Source organism: Hibiscus syriacus, unplaced genomic scaffold (assembly GCF_006381635.1).
Source record: "Hibiscus syriacus cultivar Baekdansim isolate YM2019G1 unplaced genomic scaffold, ASM638163v2 tig00111330_pilon, whole genome shotgun sequence".
NCBI lineage: Eukaryota > Viridiplantae > Streptophyta > Magnoliopsida > Malvales > Malvaceae > Hibiscus > Hibiscus syriacus.
This window is the reverse complement of record NW_024063059.1, coordinates 3,140,105-3,158,534: the sequence shown is the minus strand read 5'-3', so window position 1 is coordinate 3,158,534 and position 18,430 is coordinate 3,140,105. Positions and strand designations below refer to the sequence as shown.

General features: G+C 35.6%; 1 protein-coding gene across 1 annotated transcript; it reads right to left on the bottom strand.

Moving 5' to 3' along the window:
* Window positions 1–4,132: 4,132 nt before the first annotated feature.
* LOC120158699 (plectin-like) lies at window positions 4,133–4,843 on the bottom strand. The gene has a single exon (XM_039169492.1). The coding sequence runs from the start codon at window positions 4,841–4,843 to the stop codon at window positions 4,133–4,135; it is 711 nt and encodes a 236-aa protein (XP_039025423.1).
* Between the last annotated feature and the right edge of the window lie 13,587 nt (window positions 4,844–18,430).

Below are 18,430 nucleotides of genomic sequence, written 5' to 3'. Positions count from 1 at the left end.
CTTGATATATGGGTAGCTCGAAATTTATCTTCAGGTCAGAGTCAATAATATTCATACTATTGATACCGGAGGTCCTAAAAGAATAACGAATGAAAGGATATATATATATATATATATACAAATACAGGATGATCTATCCATATCAAAATAGAATGAAATAATAATATATAATAAATAAATAACGAGAAAAATGCAAGGGATAATGTTTGTCATTTCATGAATTAACAGGAATGCATCATTTATTAAAATAAAAACATATAGATTAACCCCTTACAGAAGATCACTTATTGTCCCGGGGTTTAGACAATAGGGAAAGTTTTTGTGCATTACTCTGAAACAATTTTGTAAACTACAGGTAATTCTTTTGCAGTCCAATTGTTTAGCATAAAGCCTGGTGGTGCAGGGTTGATGCCCATAGCCATTCCATCTTCGATTCCTTCCTCCGATATCACATTTATACCCAAATCCCTCAGGGCATTTTCAATAATAGGCTCTTTAGATGACCGGCCCCCCTAAAACATGTGGCCTCCAAATATGGGCTCCCACTTAATATCCTCCCCGGATAACCTGGTTTTTCTCATTTCATGGCTCTTTTGAACATTTTTCAACTTTTCTTTTAAGGTCGGACGATATCCCAGACCAAAATGATCTCGCTTAATATTGGCGAAAACTGGACTAATATTTCCCTGTAAGCGACTTCCAAGCCTTATCCCAACCTTGGCTCCTCTTCCCAGAGTCATTTTTAGTTCCATTTTGGTACAGTTGGACAACCTTGGCTTTGGAATTTTCTTTCTTTCAGCAACAAAGGTGGCATTAACGAATTCCAAGGCTCTGAAAGAGCACTCGACCGCATCTTCATTTACTTCGATATATGGGGCGGTAGTAGATATGGAAGCAATGATATCTTCCTCGGCATTAAGGCATACCAGTCTCCCCTCAATTACAAATTTGAGTTTCTGATGCAGAGTGGATGGCACGGCTCCTGCCTGGGGGATCCAAGGCCTTCCTAACAAGGAGTTATAGGAGGGCATTATATCCATTACAAGGAATTCGACCTCGTAGGTTGATGGTCCTATGGTTAAAGGAATATCGATCTTCCCTAGTACCTCCTTCTTTGTTCCGTCGAAAGCTCGAACAATGCTTTGGCAATTTCTCATGTGTGTACTGTCGACCGGGAGTTTCTTCAAGGTTATTAATGGCATCACATTTAGGGCAGAGCCGTTGTCGATCAGTACTCGTGATAACACATGTCCCTTTCACCTGATGGTAATGTACAGGGCTTTGGGGTTGCCCATCATTCCGGATGGGATCTCGTCATCAGAGAAAGAGATGAAGTTATCTGCCTAAATATTTGCAACCAGTCGATCTATCTTTTCTACTGGCACATCTTTCGGTACAAAAGTCAGATTCAAGACTTTCAGCAAGGAATTTCGATATGCCTCAGAACTTAATAGTAGAGGGAGGATCGAGATACGAGCTGGCAACTTGTGTAGTTGTTCGACGATGTTATACTCGCTATGCTTTAAAAATTTTAAAAACTCCACAGCCTTGTTCTCGGTTACTGGCTCCTTAATTGTTGGCTCATCATCTTTCAGCAATATCTCAACCCTTTTCCCTTTATCAACGGCCGCTCTTTTCTCAAGCTCACTGGTCTAGTTGGGAGAATAACATCTCCTACTTATGGTAAAGTGGCCTACCTCATCCACCTCTTCCTTAGCAGCCTCAGAACTTTCAATATTCTCTAATTGGCATTTATACCTCCAAGGGACCTACTTGTTGTCCTTATAAGAAAAGGACGACGGAAGCGTGATCACCACTTTAAGGATTAACCTTTCTATAGTCTGGGCTTTCGGTGTGATGACTAAAGGGAAGTTAGTATTGTAAAGTCTCTTGGATGTGCCTTCGGAAGCGTAAATCTCTACCTCTTTCTCTTTCTTAGCTTCATTGTAAAATTCCATGTCTTTACTATCCATCAGCCTTTGAACCAAGGCCTTGAACTCATCACAATATTGAATAACATGATCCTCGCAACGGTGGTAGGGGCAAGCATGGTTATTCCCCTCATCATTAAAGGTCAACCAGCTTACTTTGACCATTTGCCCCCATACCCAATGCATGGGCAACTTCACTTCATTGACTCTGGTTATAACTTTGTTCCCTCTTTCTTCAATAACAACATTAACCCCTTCCCCTGCATGGTTCGGTAGTGGATTCTGAGCCACATTAGGCTGCTCGCTATCACCGAAGTTGATAACATTTCTTTGCCTTAATCTTTGTACTAACTTTTTAAAGGCTAGACAGTTTTCAATTGAATGCCCTGATGCCCCGGCATGATACTCACATTGAGCATTGATGTCAAACCATTTTGAGTAAGGAGGCTGTATTGGAGAAGTGTGGTAAGGTGACACCACATGTTTGTCATACAAGATTTGGAATAGTTCTTTATAGGTCATAGGGATGGGGTCAAATTGAACCCTTTCCCTTTCTTATCTTGGTTCTTTCACCCCTTTCTTAACAGGATTTAGTGCAGACGATGTGGTGGCTTGAGGTCGGGATACTGTAATGTTATTAGAATCATATTTCTTCACATTACTAACCTCATTATCCCTCCTTCTTGCTGGAGGTTTTAGGCTAGATTCTCACTCATCTAGCTTCCCGCTTTTGATCGCCATCTCAATCATTTCTCATACGATGACTATATCAGCAAAATTCTTGGATAAATTTCCAATAAGATGTCCAAAGAACGGGGCCCTCAGATTATTTACAAAAAACATATCAGTTTCTTCCTCCTCTAATGGTGGATGAACTTGCACAGCCATATCTCTCCACCTTTGGGCATACTGCCTGAAGCTCTCATTAGATCTTTTTTCCATACTCTGTAACAAAATTCGATTTGGCCTCACATCTTTTACGTGTTTATATTGCTCTAGAAAAGCCTTAGCCAAATCCTTCCATGATTTAATCTGAGTCCGACTTAGCTGATTGTACCAACGTATTGCTGAGCCTACCAGGCTTTCTTGAAAACAATGAATTAATAGTTGATCATCTCTCACATAGCCTGTCATTTTTCTGCAAAACATGGTAATATGTGCAGAAGGACAACTGGTGCCATCAAATTTCTTGAAATCTGGAACTTTGAACTTTGGTGGTAGTACTAAATCAGGGACCAAGCTTAGCTCTCTCGCGTCGATTCCATATAAGCTAACATCTTCTTTCATAGCTCAAAATTCATGCTTCATTTGTTCCCATTCTTTCTTGAGCTCCTTATCATGTTCTTTTTTGTCTTCCTCATCCAAATCAGGGACGTCTTCAATTGGTTGTGGGTTTAAAGAAGAGCCAGATAGGTTTACTTGTATTCTTTCTGATTATGTAGTTGCTCTTTGTTGTGCTTTAACATGAGGTGGTGTAAATCCTGGGGGTATAGGGGTTCTTCAGAGGTAATACCAATAGTTGGAGCTGTAACACCAATATTTGAAGCTTTTCCACGATCCACTTGTGGTACAAAACCTGGGGGATACAAAGGTTCTTCGATAGTAGCACCGAAAGCTGGGGTATCTTCTCTTTCAATATTTCTTCCTCGTAACATGCTCGCAAGTTTCTCCATCAAATCATTCTGAGATTTTATCATTTGTTCATGTATCTCCTCCTGAACTTTCTTAAAGCTCTCCTGCATGTCAAACTGAGTTTTTTCGATTTGGACGATCTTGTCATCCATTTTCTTTGTTGACTGACGAGTACCGTATAGGTGTGAGGTGTATGCTAGGATAACTACAAATGATTGAAAATTGTATTTTATTATTTTGTGAATTTTAATGAATGAATTGTTATAATGTAATCATTACGATTTTGAAAATTTAGAGAAAAAAACATATTAAAATGCAAATGCAAATGTAACCCAATATTGATTCCAAAATAACTTAATTTATATAAAAAATACTCAACAACACACAACATCTAAGCACTTAGGCAAAGAGATTATATCGACATAAATACTAAACGTAGAATCTTGCCCTATCTCCTAATCTTTCGAGCTCTATCATCAATCCCATGATGCGTCGTTCTTCCTCTGTTTCTGGAATCATAAAAATTCTTAAAGTTGTCGCTTCTTCAGATAACTAGCAGACTTGGCGAGCTACATCGCGAGCCAGATCCATTGCTGAGCAATTCCAAGCTCTGGATTAGTTAATGGTCGCCTCTCTTCTAGCTGTTGGATTTGCTGATGGCATCTATGCACTATGACTTCTAATTCAGTAATCTTCGCTTTAAAGGCCTCGTTTTCTTGCATGGTTACCTCTTGTGCGGATGAGTGGATCAACCCTGCTCTTTCTAGCTCCGCTATCTTCTTCTTTAACATCTCATTTTCTTTTTGAAGACTGTTGTAAGAGTTTCGAAAAGTCACATCGATACTAAGCAGTTGTGCCTCAAGTTGTTCAATCTGTGCTCGCCTTTGTACTAATTCCTGGTTGGCCTCATCTCTTTGCTCTCTCAGTTTCTGAGCATGTTGTATGGCTCGTTTCTTTTCTTCTTGGCTACTTCTAGCGCTTCTTTCTACCCTATCGAGTTTTATTTTTAGGGTTTTGGCAGTATGATGTAGACCATGGGCTCTCATATTCTTCTCTAAGGCCCGAAAATCTTGGTTTAGCACATCAAAATTCTTTTGGACCTTCTCTTTCTCTTTGGACAATTGTTTTATCACTCCATCCTTCTTAATCATTTCGAGTTCCCATATTGTCTTCTCTTCCGAGAAGCTTCTCTGTTCTTTTTCTCTCTCTAGATTCATTAGTCGCATTTCCTCTTTTAACAACTCAGCTTCTATCGGGAGCCTCCTCAATCGCTCCTCCATAGTCAACTTGTCCTCTAAATTTTGCTTAGGTATATTTTTGTTAATTCTTTGTGACCTCCAAACCTCATAGGCCGGCGTGAATACAGGCTCTATCATCTTCAAGCTCATGGATTGAGGCTTCTTCCAAGCTGCATAGATCTTTGAAATCTACTCTCGGTAACCCGGAGTAGAGAAAGAAAACTCTATCTTTTTCAGGTTGTGGGTAGCTGGTACGAACTGTCGGGTACTGAACTATCTGAATACAATTAACGGAGTATACCACATCGCTCCCCATAATCCGTGCAGCATTACAAAACTATCGTTATCGCACCTGAAAAGTATGTCCTCTTTGGGTAACCAGTAAGCCTTCCATACTATCTTAGTATCTTTCATGTTACGGAGAGCTTCAACCTAGTCTTTCCTCTTACGATGCTCGGGGATTTGGCATTTGTTGAGGAAATCCACTAGAGGCAAAAACTTTGATTGATGTCTCCGAGCCCAACCTTTCTCAACTATCCAGGAGTGGCTCTACCACCAAACTAATAATAGTGAGGCACATCCGGTGAACTGACCTCCCCCCAATCGTCTACACTGGTTCAGTGACAAGAATGTTTTCCGTAAGGATGGCTGGTGTAGGATTCTTTCTAACGATAACTTCGACAAAATCGATTAAGGCGATGTCGAAGTGATCCTCATTCCTGGGAAAAATTACCAAACCATATACCGCAAGGGCGAAGTGATCTCTTTTTCTTTTCGATGGAGTTTGCTCGTAAATTAAACTTTTCAGCTGAGCCTAAGAGATCTCCTCATCATGAATGTACTCTTCAACCCACTCCCTGGTCTTTCCTGTCAGCGTGATCATCTTGGTTATGAACCCCTTAGGTCAAATTGTCTTGGTGTAAATGAAATGTCTTCTAACATTCGGGATGTTCAGCAAAGTTGTATACTCCTCCAAGGTCGAGGTCATGTCTACTTTACCAAAAGTGAAACACCTGTAAGATGGATTCCAACACTCGACAAGGGCTCGAACCACCACCGAATCTGTTGGTACTCTCAGTAGCTCTATAATGTCGCCATATATCCCTCTGAATAGTGTATTCTCATTATTATCCCAGGTAGACCAAATTCTTGATAACTCAGCCCAGTGTGCCTGTCTGACTAGGATCGTTACCTTTTCTGGAAAAACTGAATCTTCGTTAGTGACAAGGCTGTCCCCGAACTGTGTCTGCCCATATTCAGGCCAGGTCTGAACACTGATTGCATTCTCAGTCCCGTCGGAAGACATTGTTGCCTTAAGCTTTTTTATAATAACTAGGTGATCTGGGAATCAATACCGTTTATGAAATGATGTGATATAATAATGATACATGCAATCAGGAAACAAAATAATAAGTTAGTGATAATAGAATAAATCAAAAAATCAAAGAATAATTAATAAAAATTTAAAGTATCGAATGCGAAATAATCAAAGAAATTTAAAAATGCTAACATCATGTGATCTAGTTCTTCTAAGTTATCCGGATGGCTTTAACGGGGTAGGCTTACTAAATTCTTTATATGTGGTTGGGTTCTAGAAATGGTTCCCAAGCCATCTTTACAACCTGCTAAGGTTGCCCCCCGATTCTGGCCCATTACAGACTTACGAATCGGGTTCAGCTCAGGGGATCACATCACTAAAAGCGTACCTCGGATCTGGTATCTGGATAGGCAACTTAGGGTTAGAGCTTATGATATGCAATACTCCTAAATATTTCACAGAAGTGTAAGCATTAACTGGAGAGAAAATGTTTTTTAAGACCATAATGAACCATATATTAAATAAGTTCGAACTCAAAATTTCTAAAATCATAAATATAGGGTACCCAACTTGTGGCTAGACTCTCAACTTGTTTAAGAAAAACAAAGGTCCCCAGCAGGGTCGCCAAGCTGTCGTAACCAATTTTCGCTTGGGCGGGGAAAGACTGATATCGACTGGGGTTTTCTCTTTGAAAATTGTTTTGAAAGGTAAGGAGTCGCCACCAATCATTTAAGGTGAGATTGGAACACCATAAAAACCAGATGATTTTAATAAAACATTTTTGTTTTTTAATCAAAATATCGAGTTTTGAGGTCTGTGAAATTCCAGAAATCAGGTTCGGGAGTCAGTTACGCGTGGGGAAGGATTAGCACCCCCACAAGCGCCCAAAAATTGGTACCTAGTTGATTACCCTATATTTAAAATCAAAAATTTGGAGTTTGATCTTTATTTAATTTAAAAATCATTAAGGATGCAAAGTTGAAAAGGGTATTCGTTTATCGAGACCGATAGCATTCGCCCCTGAGCATAAATGTGGGAGATAAGCTATTGTGCCTAATAACCGAATATTACCTCATTTTTAGAAAACATGATGTGATTTTGAAAAGGATGTCGACTTATTCAAGGAATTACCAGTAGTCACCCCCTGAGCACGATCGCGGGAGATATACTATTAATTCCTTAATAAGTGAACAATGCCTTAGATTTGTAAAAAATAATGCAATCAAACAAAATTTTATTTGTCCTAATTAAACTAAAAGTAAATTAAGGCTTATTCTAACTTAAAGTGTCAAATTATGAAAATTAAGGAACTTAGGGCTCAAATCTGAAATGTCAGTTCTAGTATTAAAGTTTAATGCTATACATTAAAATGGATTAAATATTCACGTATTAGAAAATTTCTTTATATTCACGTATTAGAAAATTTCTTTCGATAATTTTAAAATGATCGAATATCACCCTTAGTCAATTTATTTCGATTAGAGTCAAGGGATGCTTATGAGGCTATCATGTAAAATTAATTAAGATATCATGAAAAACATATGTACACATAAATGTATTTAAATGAAAATGAAAATACATCAAAATATTTAATTAAAGATAAATAAAAATAAGACACATGCATCAAAACATAATAAGGAATCATCATGTGAACATAAAAAAAACAAATGAAAGAAACGTGACCCTTAAATTAAAACAAATTATGGAAAATAAATTATAATAAAGAAAATATTATGATAAGAAAGTTTATTAAATCAAACAAATCAAAGCTTAAATTAGGGAAACTAGTGGGAAACAAATAGTATAATGATTACATATATATTATTAAGAAATTAAACATCATACGTAGTTTACATTAGTAGAGTGAAGAAACAAACATTACAACGATTCCATATATTATTATAATCAATAAAAAACTAAACCACTATAGCTTAAATTAAGGAAATAAGTGGGAAAAAATATTACAATAATTATATATATATATTATAAAAAAAAAAAACAAACTACTATATCTTAAACAAACAAAAGTGGTGATTTTGTACCAATACTAAATTATCAACCAACTAAAAATATTTATATATATATATTCATAGATTGATGTTTAATAAAAATAATATGCATAAATTATATATATTTATATATATATTTATTTATGTAAATTAATAAAAATAATTATAATATATACATATAAGTGTTACGATGTTATATATGCTATATTATATATATTACATAATATGGATAATAAAATATACATTCTACATACTATATAATATATATATAATACACTTAAATAATATAATATATATAAATCCTTAGAAAAATATGTTATATACAGTATATGTTTACAAACTACAAAGTAAATGGCATAAAATATATTATGAGAATTACCAACTTTTAATATATAATATAAAGGTAAAGTAATCATACATAAATATATATAAGACACCACCAACGTGGGTTAATAAACAAACATATCACATAATTAAAAGAATATTACTTTAATCATAGGGAACAATGATCAATACTACCTAAAAAGCAATTCTATTACTAAAGTTAAAGGGATCCGATGCTGAATATTAATGATAAAATTTTACCAATTATTTATCTCAACCAATATTAATGAAATAAGAATAAAAATTACACAATCAGGACAACAATTTCGAAATTGAAATATAAAAACTGCAAAATCGATGACCAAAGTGCAAATACGAGGTGAATGTAGGGGATGAAACTATGATTAAACAAAAAATCATAAAACATAGAGAAAAATGGAAAAATAATGAAATTGGTCCCTACTATTGACTATTTTATAAAACACGCTAAAATTAGAGTCACTTAAGATGCAATTATACCATTAAATTAGCCTATATATACTACCATTTTATCTTTTTTTGTTTTCATTTTCACTTGGTTTTATAAAAAAAATGAGAGAAGTTCTCACAATCTTCGGCCGGACACTCCCTGACCAACCCAACTTGTCGTTCGGCCGTCATTCCGGCCACCTTGTGTGGTGGCCGGAGCTCCAAATATCACCCAAAAAGATCCCAACGCCTAGATCTACTACCCTAGGCACCAAACTAAACATAAAAACTCCCTAAACAAACCCAAACAACCACAAATCTAACCCTGACTATTCGATTTCCTTGAACTCCAACCACCGTGAAGGCTCCCTCTGACTCAAGTAAGCTACTGATCGACCCTCTTTTAGACTCATATATATATATATATATATATATATATATATATATATATATATATTGTATACAAAGAGTTTATTTCTATGTTTTCGAAACTAAAATATACCTTGAAAATAACTCTATTATTTTTATTGCTTTTCGAATCTAGGAGTCCCCTCTATTTACCTTTTTTCGTTCAGGTTATATAACCGATTCTACAATAGGTTTTTACTTTCTTTTTTCTTTCTTTTTTCTTAAACATCATGAGTGAAGTAAAAAATAGATTGAAATCACGGGTTTGTCTTGGTCTTGATGTTTGACTTGTGAATCCAGTTGTGAGTTGGTGGAGAAGATTGTGATGGTGCCAAATTCGGTGGCCTGGGCTCGATCTGGACCGTTGGATAGGTCCAGATCGGACAGCTCTTGCAAGGCGACGACAGCATCCAAGGGGGAAATCTTAACTAAGGGTTGATCTAGACTTTCCATCTCTAACTTGATCGTGCGGCTGAGATGAAGTGGCGGCAGAAGCTGCATGATGAAACCCTAGTTGGTATTGGGTTTTCATCCTTAGGTTTGCTGGACTGTAATTTGGGTTTGGGGTATTTGGGCCGAATCTGTAAATAAAAACATTATCTTAGTAATCTTAAATAATAATAATAATAACTTAATAATAACGGGACGAAAATATCGAGTGTCGACAAACATACCATGTTGTCATGGTTTATAAACCATTAAATTAATACTTTCGTTAAAGCTCATTTCAAAACATATAAAACCGTCAAGTAGTACATGTGGAATACACTAGAGGATCCAAGTATTTTTCAAAGGCACTTGGTAGTTTATCAAAAATGGAAAACATAAAACTGATGTAATTGGATCGGATTACAGGAACAAGGTCCTATTGAAAGTGATCAATTACTAATGGATCTAATCAGACATTTAAAGTTGATAATCCTACTATGATTCAGGTGCCTCATGAAGGTGTTCAAGAACCTTTATATAGAATAATTCTAGATTCAGATTTACGGAGAGTGATTTCATTACTCATACAATCAGAGGTATTTAAGGTTATGAATTAAATTTTCAAGATTTTAAGTCCAATTGAACAAAATGGGGTGTTCAGGATCCTTTGCATATGAGTTACTTGTTTTTCCATATATGACGAGAGTGATATGAGCTGATAAGGGAGAAACGAAGATTCATGACATTTAAAAACCGTATCGATCTATCAGATTATCAAATTATCTCAAACTTAACAACTCCCAAAACTAATGCATAATGACCCATCAATTCGTTGCCCTTCCAGGGTATTCACTTTTTAATACCAACAATTCTTGTTCATTGATCACATTCAAAATCATAGCTAAATATATCTTATAGAGACGAACATATATTCTAGTGGTCTTTATTTCATTTCCTCATTGCAATAATATCAGGAATTGTTGACGTACTTTAATTCGTGGTTCATAACCCATAGGGACAGTACAACATATAAGATCGTTAGTGTTTCCATACTTATCCAAGTTATTCACTTAATTTAAGGTTATCAGAGTACTTAATTCAAATAGTTTTCAAATTTATCCTGGTCTCTTAGGAGTTTCCTGAGAAATTCAGTCGTTTTCGCAAATTCAAATACATACAATACTTCCATTTTGTTTAACTTGATCATATAATTTAGTCATTCCAGGGCTTAGAGATATTTTTGGATTATCTTACTCTCCAAGGGTATTTTGGTTATTTTACAATTTAAGGGTATTTCAGTCCTTTCTATGTACTAAAATTTGTCTAAATAATTCAAACTTAAATCATACTTCCAATGTTTTACCCTTTTGGCATTTGCTGATAAAACGATAATTCTAGGTATTGTACCTTCTCGGATATAAGATCTGATTATCAATGACTTTCCAAATAGATCAGGAATCTAACAGGTGAATCAACATATTATCGGATTAAATATGAATTCTCAGGGTACCTTTACTGTGAGGGTTACTCCGGACCAATTTTACTCCATAGGGATAATTTTGTAATTTTATAATCAGGTGATTTTGATATTAAACCTTTTAACGAAATTAATGAGAATTTAATAAATCTGAGGTTATTTTCCCTTCATTTTACTCAATGTACTAGACATCATTTCTTACCAGTCTTCCAATTCCTTTATGTTATTCAATAGAGTCTTAACCAATTTATCACTTAAACCGTATTCGGTTCGTGTCCATCCATAATCAAACAAGCATAATAGACCAATCATATACATCCTTGCATTTACCCATTATCAACATGTTCCATAAAGCATGTAAAGAGGTAGTAAAGTATTACCTCAATTTCTATGCCATACCGATCGACCATTTAAACTTCATTCTGTCGCCCTCACTTGAATTTAACATCCAATAATTCCTCAGATACATATTAACAGAAATTTCATCAAAAATAGATCTTAATTATGAAAAACGGATCGAATCACGTGGTTAATCAGTGAAAAATAACTTACCAGGTTTGAATTTGGAGAAACAGACCTAAAAAACAGACTCAGGACGAAGAAAAACGTCAAGATATGTGTTCCCAGAAAAAGCCGGTCAACGGTGGTCAACTCCGCTCGGTCAGGCGGCTCGGTCAGCTCAGACGGGTAGCTCAGTCGGCTCGATCGGTCAGCTCAGTCAGCTCGGTCGACTTGATCAGCTTGGTCGGCTCGGTCAGCTCGGTCTAGACACGGTTCGATCCAGGTAGCTAGGCTCGGCTTAGACCGGTCCAGTTGGTTTAGATCGATTCAACTGGTTAACATACTCTCTAGCTGGAAGAAGACGCCCACGAGTAAGGGGTGGCGCATGCGGCGGCTCCTGCGTCTGTACGGCATGAACTTTTACAGATTTGTTGATCGATACCCCAAGAGTCTCGTGCAAGTATTATTTTTCTATGAAACATGACGGATTATAGACTTTTTAAACATACCACCTTCTCCAACAGTGGTCGATGAGTGACGACGATGGATCAATAACGACACAATGATTTCAGTCGAGTTTTGAGTGTACGGTGACGGTGAGTCCAATGGTGCAGGTGGTGTGACGATCGGGTTGCGAGATCGACCAGAATTGACAAAAACAAATGGCGGTCGAGTTAAAATCCATGAAGTTTTCGGTTGAGTTTTATGGCAAACGACGCCGATTCACGATGGGATAAAGTTCGGGGGTGGTGTAAGGACGACGAATGGTAGTTGGATGGTGGAGAATCGGGGCTACAAAAGGGGATCGACGGGGAAAGGAAATTGGGGAAAACTTTCGGAGAAAACCATATTACATAGGGAGGGGAATTTATTTTTCAACATATAAGAAAAATGGGTAAATTTAGGACTGAGTCCCTGAATTTCATGAAACTTCAAAAATTAACTATAAGTTTCAGAAACTTATAATTTGACCCCTAAACTGGGGTGCTACAACGGTACTGACTCCCAAGTATCGATACTCACCCATGGGTATCGATACTAACGACTATTAGAAGTTGTGAAGAGCGGGTATCGATACCCTTAGTTAGAGTATCGATACCAAATTTTGCTTCTATGTTTTAAGAAATAACTCAATATCAATACCTTACCCTTGGTATCGATACTGTTGAAAACATTTTGTGTTTCGATATAACAAATTAAATTTAAATGAATTTTAAGATTTTACAAATGATTTTCTAAGTATATTTGATTTAATTAATTAAATATCAAATTATTACTCCAAGTCTTTTAAGATCAATTTCAAACCTTACTAAATGTGTAAAATTGTGTTTTATACTTAATATATTTTTTAAACAAATTTCACAAAGTATTTTGAACCAAAATCAAGCCTAAAATCAACTTTTCAGAGTGATGTACCGATGCACCAATCCATGCATCGATGCACCATGAATTAAATTGAACATCGAATGCATTTCATGCATCGATGCACATACCATACACCAATGCACTGAGGATTTTATGAAAACATCGAATGCATTTGATGCATCGATGCACCAGCAATGCATCGATGCACTCTGGCTATTTTGAAACATCGAATGCACTTGACGCTCCCAACTGTTTTAATTAATTGTTTTCACACTAAAACGGCTATATTATCTTCATTAATGATCCCCAACATTCAGGAGTGATTCATGGTGTATTTAAGCAAGCTTAGAAGCCATTGATCAACAACGAAAAACATCAAGCAACTAGAATCAAGAGAGAATCAAAGAAAAAGCATCAAACCTCAAGTTTGAGCATTTCAAGCCTATTTTTCATTCAATATTCATTTTGATTTCAAGAACACTTATTGTGCTCAATTGTATTCATTATTTAGTGTTCTTTTCTTTGTTCTAGAATTGTGCAAACAATCTACCTTGTGAGGATTTCCTTGTAAGTTTGCAAATTTGTATGTTCTCTTTGGGAGAGAGTGTTCTCAAGAATTTGGGGTATAATTCTTGAGGGTTTGTAAGTTTACTCTTTGTCCTCAAAAGAAAGACAAATTAGTAAATTTGTGGAAAATACTTAGTGTGGATAGCTAAGGTAGTGGACGTCGACTTTGGTTGAGAAAGTCGAACCACTATAAATCGTTGTGCAATTTCTTTCAATTTTCTGCAAAAGCTTCCACCAAAATTTTCATTGCCAATTCAACCCCCCTCTTGGCCAATTCCGTCAATCAATTAAATCAACAATTGGTATCAGAGCCTCACTCATTTGAAGGTTTAATCACCTCTTGAGTCGATTCGGGAAGAGTTACATCGATTATCAAGTCATCAATGGCCTCTGATTCAAATTTTGACTCCGGTCTCGATTCGATGCCCGTCAACAAGCCTCCTTTCTTCAATGGAGCTAACTATGCCTATTGGATAAATACGATGATGAACTTCATTCAAGCAAGTGACATGGGAGCATGGAATGTCATAGAAGAATGATACTTCAAACCTCTCACTCATCCAAGATTATGGAGTGAAAGTAGAGACAAAAATATTCCAGCTCAACTCCAAAGCCATCCATATCATATTTTGTGCTCTTGGACCAGATGAATACGGAAGAGTTTCATCTTGTACAACCACCAAAGAAATATGGGACAAACTTCAAGTCACTCATGAAGGTACCGATGAGGTAAATAAATCTAAAATTAGTATTCTAACGCATAACTATGAAAATTTCAGGATGAAACCAAATGAAGATATCAAAGCTATGAAGGATAGATTCTCAATGATTGTCAATGGTCTCAAATCATATGGAGAGATCATTTCAAATGAAAATCTTGTGAGGAAGTTAGTCTACTCCCTCCCAAAATCGTGGCAATCAAAGAAGACAGCAATCATCGAGTCTAAGGATCTAACATCCTTAACTCTTGAAGAGCTAATCGGATCACTCCTCACTCATGAAATGATGCTTGAAGATGAGGTGGACCTTGATAAGATTGAAGAGACACCAAAAGAGAAGGAGAAGAATAAAAACATTGGAGTTGCTCTCAAATCCATAAAAAATGAGAGTGATTCGGATGAAGATGACGATGACGAGGAAATGGCATTGTTTGCCAAACGGTTCAGGAAAATGATGAGACCTTACCGAGGAAGCAAATTCAAATGAAATGAAGGCCTAAAAATGAACCAAAAGAGAAGGACCCGATCATTTACTATGAATGCAAAAAGCCGGGGCATGTCAAATATGATTGCCCACAATTGAAGAGAAATGGTCAATCAAAGAATAAGCACAAGGCTCATGTGGCTACATGGAGTGATGAAGAAGGTTCCGATGAAGAGGAACAAGAAGTAGAAAACTTGTGCTTAATGGCATTCGGAAAAGATTCTAAGGTAACCTCTAACTCATCTGATTTTGATGATTTATCCTATGATGAGCTATTAGAGGAATATAATGGGTTGGCTTCGGATTATGAGAAATTGTTTTTAAAATATAAAAATGATGTTTCGAAATTGAAAAATGAAAATAAACTCATATCCAAAACCAACAACGATCTTGAAAGTAAAATCAAAGATTTGCAAATCAAACTAGAAGAGTTTGAAAAGAAAAATTTAGATTTGCAAAATTTACTTTCAAAGGTCAATGATGATTATCAAAAGAAAATTGATGATCTTAAAGCTTCTTCTGATAAAGTTGGAACAAAATGTTTTGAAAGTGGAGAAAATTCAAAATCAAACTTTGTTAGAAAAAGTTTTAAAAACTACAATCATAGAGGTCCCCAAAGAACCTCTAATGGAAAAATCGTTAAAAGTATATGGGTTCCTAAGGAGCTCATTACTACTAAAGATAAGGATATCCTACACAAATGGATACCTAAGGGGACTAGGATTTTGGAAACTAATGAATATGGACCCAAAAGAATTTGGGTACCAAAAATTAGAAATTAATCTATGTTTGTAGGAAAAGGAGCATTGCTACAAGGCATGGGAAACAAATCCAAATTCATAGTACCTTGATAGTGGATGCTCAAGAAACATGACCGGAGACAAAAACCAGTTCATTGAGCTTAATGCCAAAAATGGAGGAGAAGTGACTTTTGGTGATGATTCAAAAGGTCACATTAAAGGTATTGGTACTATTGGTAATACCTATTCCATACAAATTAAGAATGTTTTATATGTGAATGGATTAAAGCATAATCTATTGAGTATTAGTCAATTTTGTGATAAGGGATTCAATGTCATGTTTGATATTAATGGTTGTAAAGTCATTGACATTGCATCTAATCGAATTATGCTTATTGGTCATAGAATAGGAAACATATACATGGTGCATTTAGATTCTATTGATATGACTAATTTGTGCCTAGTTGCTAAGGATGAACATGATAGTTGGTTATGGCATAGGAGACTATGACTTGCTAGTATGAGTGTTTTGCAACGGCTAATTCAAGGTCATTTAGTTCGAGGGTTGCCTAAGCTTAAATTTGATAATGATAAAATCTGTGATGCTTGTGCTAAAGGAAAACAAAAGCGATTTTCTTTTAAATCCATTAATGACGTATCAACTAGTAGAGTATTACAATTGATCCATATAGATCTTTTTTGGCTAACTAGGGCTACTAGCTTGCGTGGAAAACAATATGCATTTGTCTTAGTAGATGACTAATCTAGATATACTTGGGTTCTATTTTTAAGTACTAAAGATGAAGCATTAGAACATTTCATCACATTTTCAAAAATAATCCAAAATGAAAAATGTTACTCTATAACTAGTGTTAGAAGTGATCATGGCACTGAATTTGAAAATCTTGGATTTATTGAGTTTTGTAATTCTAATGGTATTAGCCATAATTTTTCAGCACCTAGAACCCCTCAACAAAATGGAGTTGTTGAGAGGAAAAATCAAACTTTAGAAGAAATGGCTAGAACCATGCTTTGTGAAAATAATTTGTCAAAATATTTTTGGGTGGAAGCCACAAATACCACTTATTATGTTATAAATCGAGTAATGATTAGGCCAATTTTAAAGAAAACTCCATATGAAATTTTCAAAAATAAAAAGCCTAACATTAGCTATTTTCATCCTTTTGGATGTAAATGTTTTGTTTTAAACAACGGTAAAGAGAACCTTGGCAAATTTGATGCTAAAAGTGATGAGGGAATTTTTCTGGGTTATTCATTAAATTCTAAAGGTTATCGAGTATTTAATAAAAGAACTTTAGTTGTAGAAGAGTCTATACATGTTGTTTTTAATGATAATCCCCTTCCGAGGAAGGATTCTTGTGTGAATGATGATGTAGGTATTATAAATACAAATGAAGTTAGACATTACGTTGAAGAACCATCATCAAAGAAAGAAACAAAAGATGAGGTAACTCATGATCCTCTTAAGAATCCAACCATTGAAGAAAGGGAAGTATCTTATCCAAGAGAGTACAACTATGTCAAGGATAGTGAGATTATAGGTGATCCATCCAAAGGGGTAACAACTCGATCTTCTCTTAGAAATATTTGTAATTATGTTGCATTTATTTCATGCATAGAGCCTAAAAATATTAAAGAAGCATTAAATGATGAACATTGGATTATGGCTATGCAAGAAGAATTAAATCAATTTGAGAGAAGTAAAGTATGGACATTAGTTGAAAGGCCTAGTAATAAATCTACTGTAGGTACTAGATGGGTATTGAGGAATAAGCTTGATGAGAGTGGTAATATAGTGAGAAACAAGGCTAGACTTGTTGCTCAAGGGTATACTCAATAAGAGGGCATAGACTATGATGAAACATACGCTCCCGTAGCTAGGATTGAAGCAATTAGAATATTACTAGCATTTGCATGTTTTCATGAATTTAAATTATATCAAATGGATGTTAAAAGTGCATTTTTAAATAGTTTTATAAAAGAAGAAGTGTATGTGGAACAACCTCCAGGTTTTGAAGATTCAAAATTTCCGGATTATGTTCTTAAATTGACAAAATCACTTTATGGTTTAAAACAAGCTCCAAGAGCTTGGTATGAAAGATTGTCAAATTTTTTAATTGAAAAAGGTTTTTCAAAAGGGAAGGTTGACACTACATTGTTTTTAAAGCATAAAGGTAAAGATTTATTAGTAGTTCAAATTTATGTTGATGATATAATATTTGGTTCTACTAATGATGCTCTTTGCCAAGAATTTTCCAAGCTAATGAAAAGTGAATTCGAGATGAGCATGATGGGGGAGCTCTCATTTTTCTTGGGACTCCAAATCAAGCAAAGAAAAGATGGCATCTTCATCAATCAAGCTAATTAAGTCAAAGATATGCTCAAGAAGTTTGGACTGGAAAATGGTAAACCTCATGACACTCCAATGAGCTCTTCAACCAAGCTTGACTTAGATGAATGAGGTAAATGTGTAGATGTTAAATCATATAGGTCAATGATTGGATCTCTACTTTATCTAACTGTAAGTAGACTGTACATTATGTTTAGTGTTTGATTATGTGCTAGATTTCAATCATGCCAAGAGCTCAAGAAGTTTGGACTGGAAAATGGTAAACCTCATGACACTCCAATGAGCTCTTCACCAAGCTTGACTTAGATGAATGAGGTAAATGTGTAGATGTTAAATCATATAGGTCAATGATTGGATCTCTACTTTATCTAACTGTAAGTAGACTGTACATTATGTTTAGTGTTTGATTATGTGCTAGATTTCAATCATGCCCTAAGGAATCACATTTA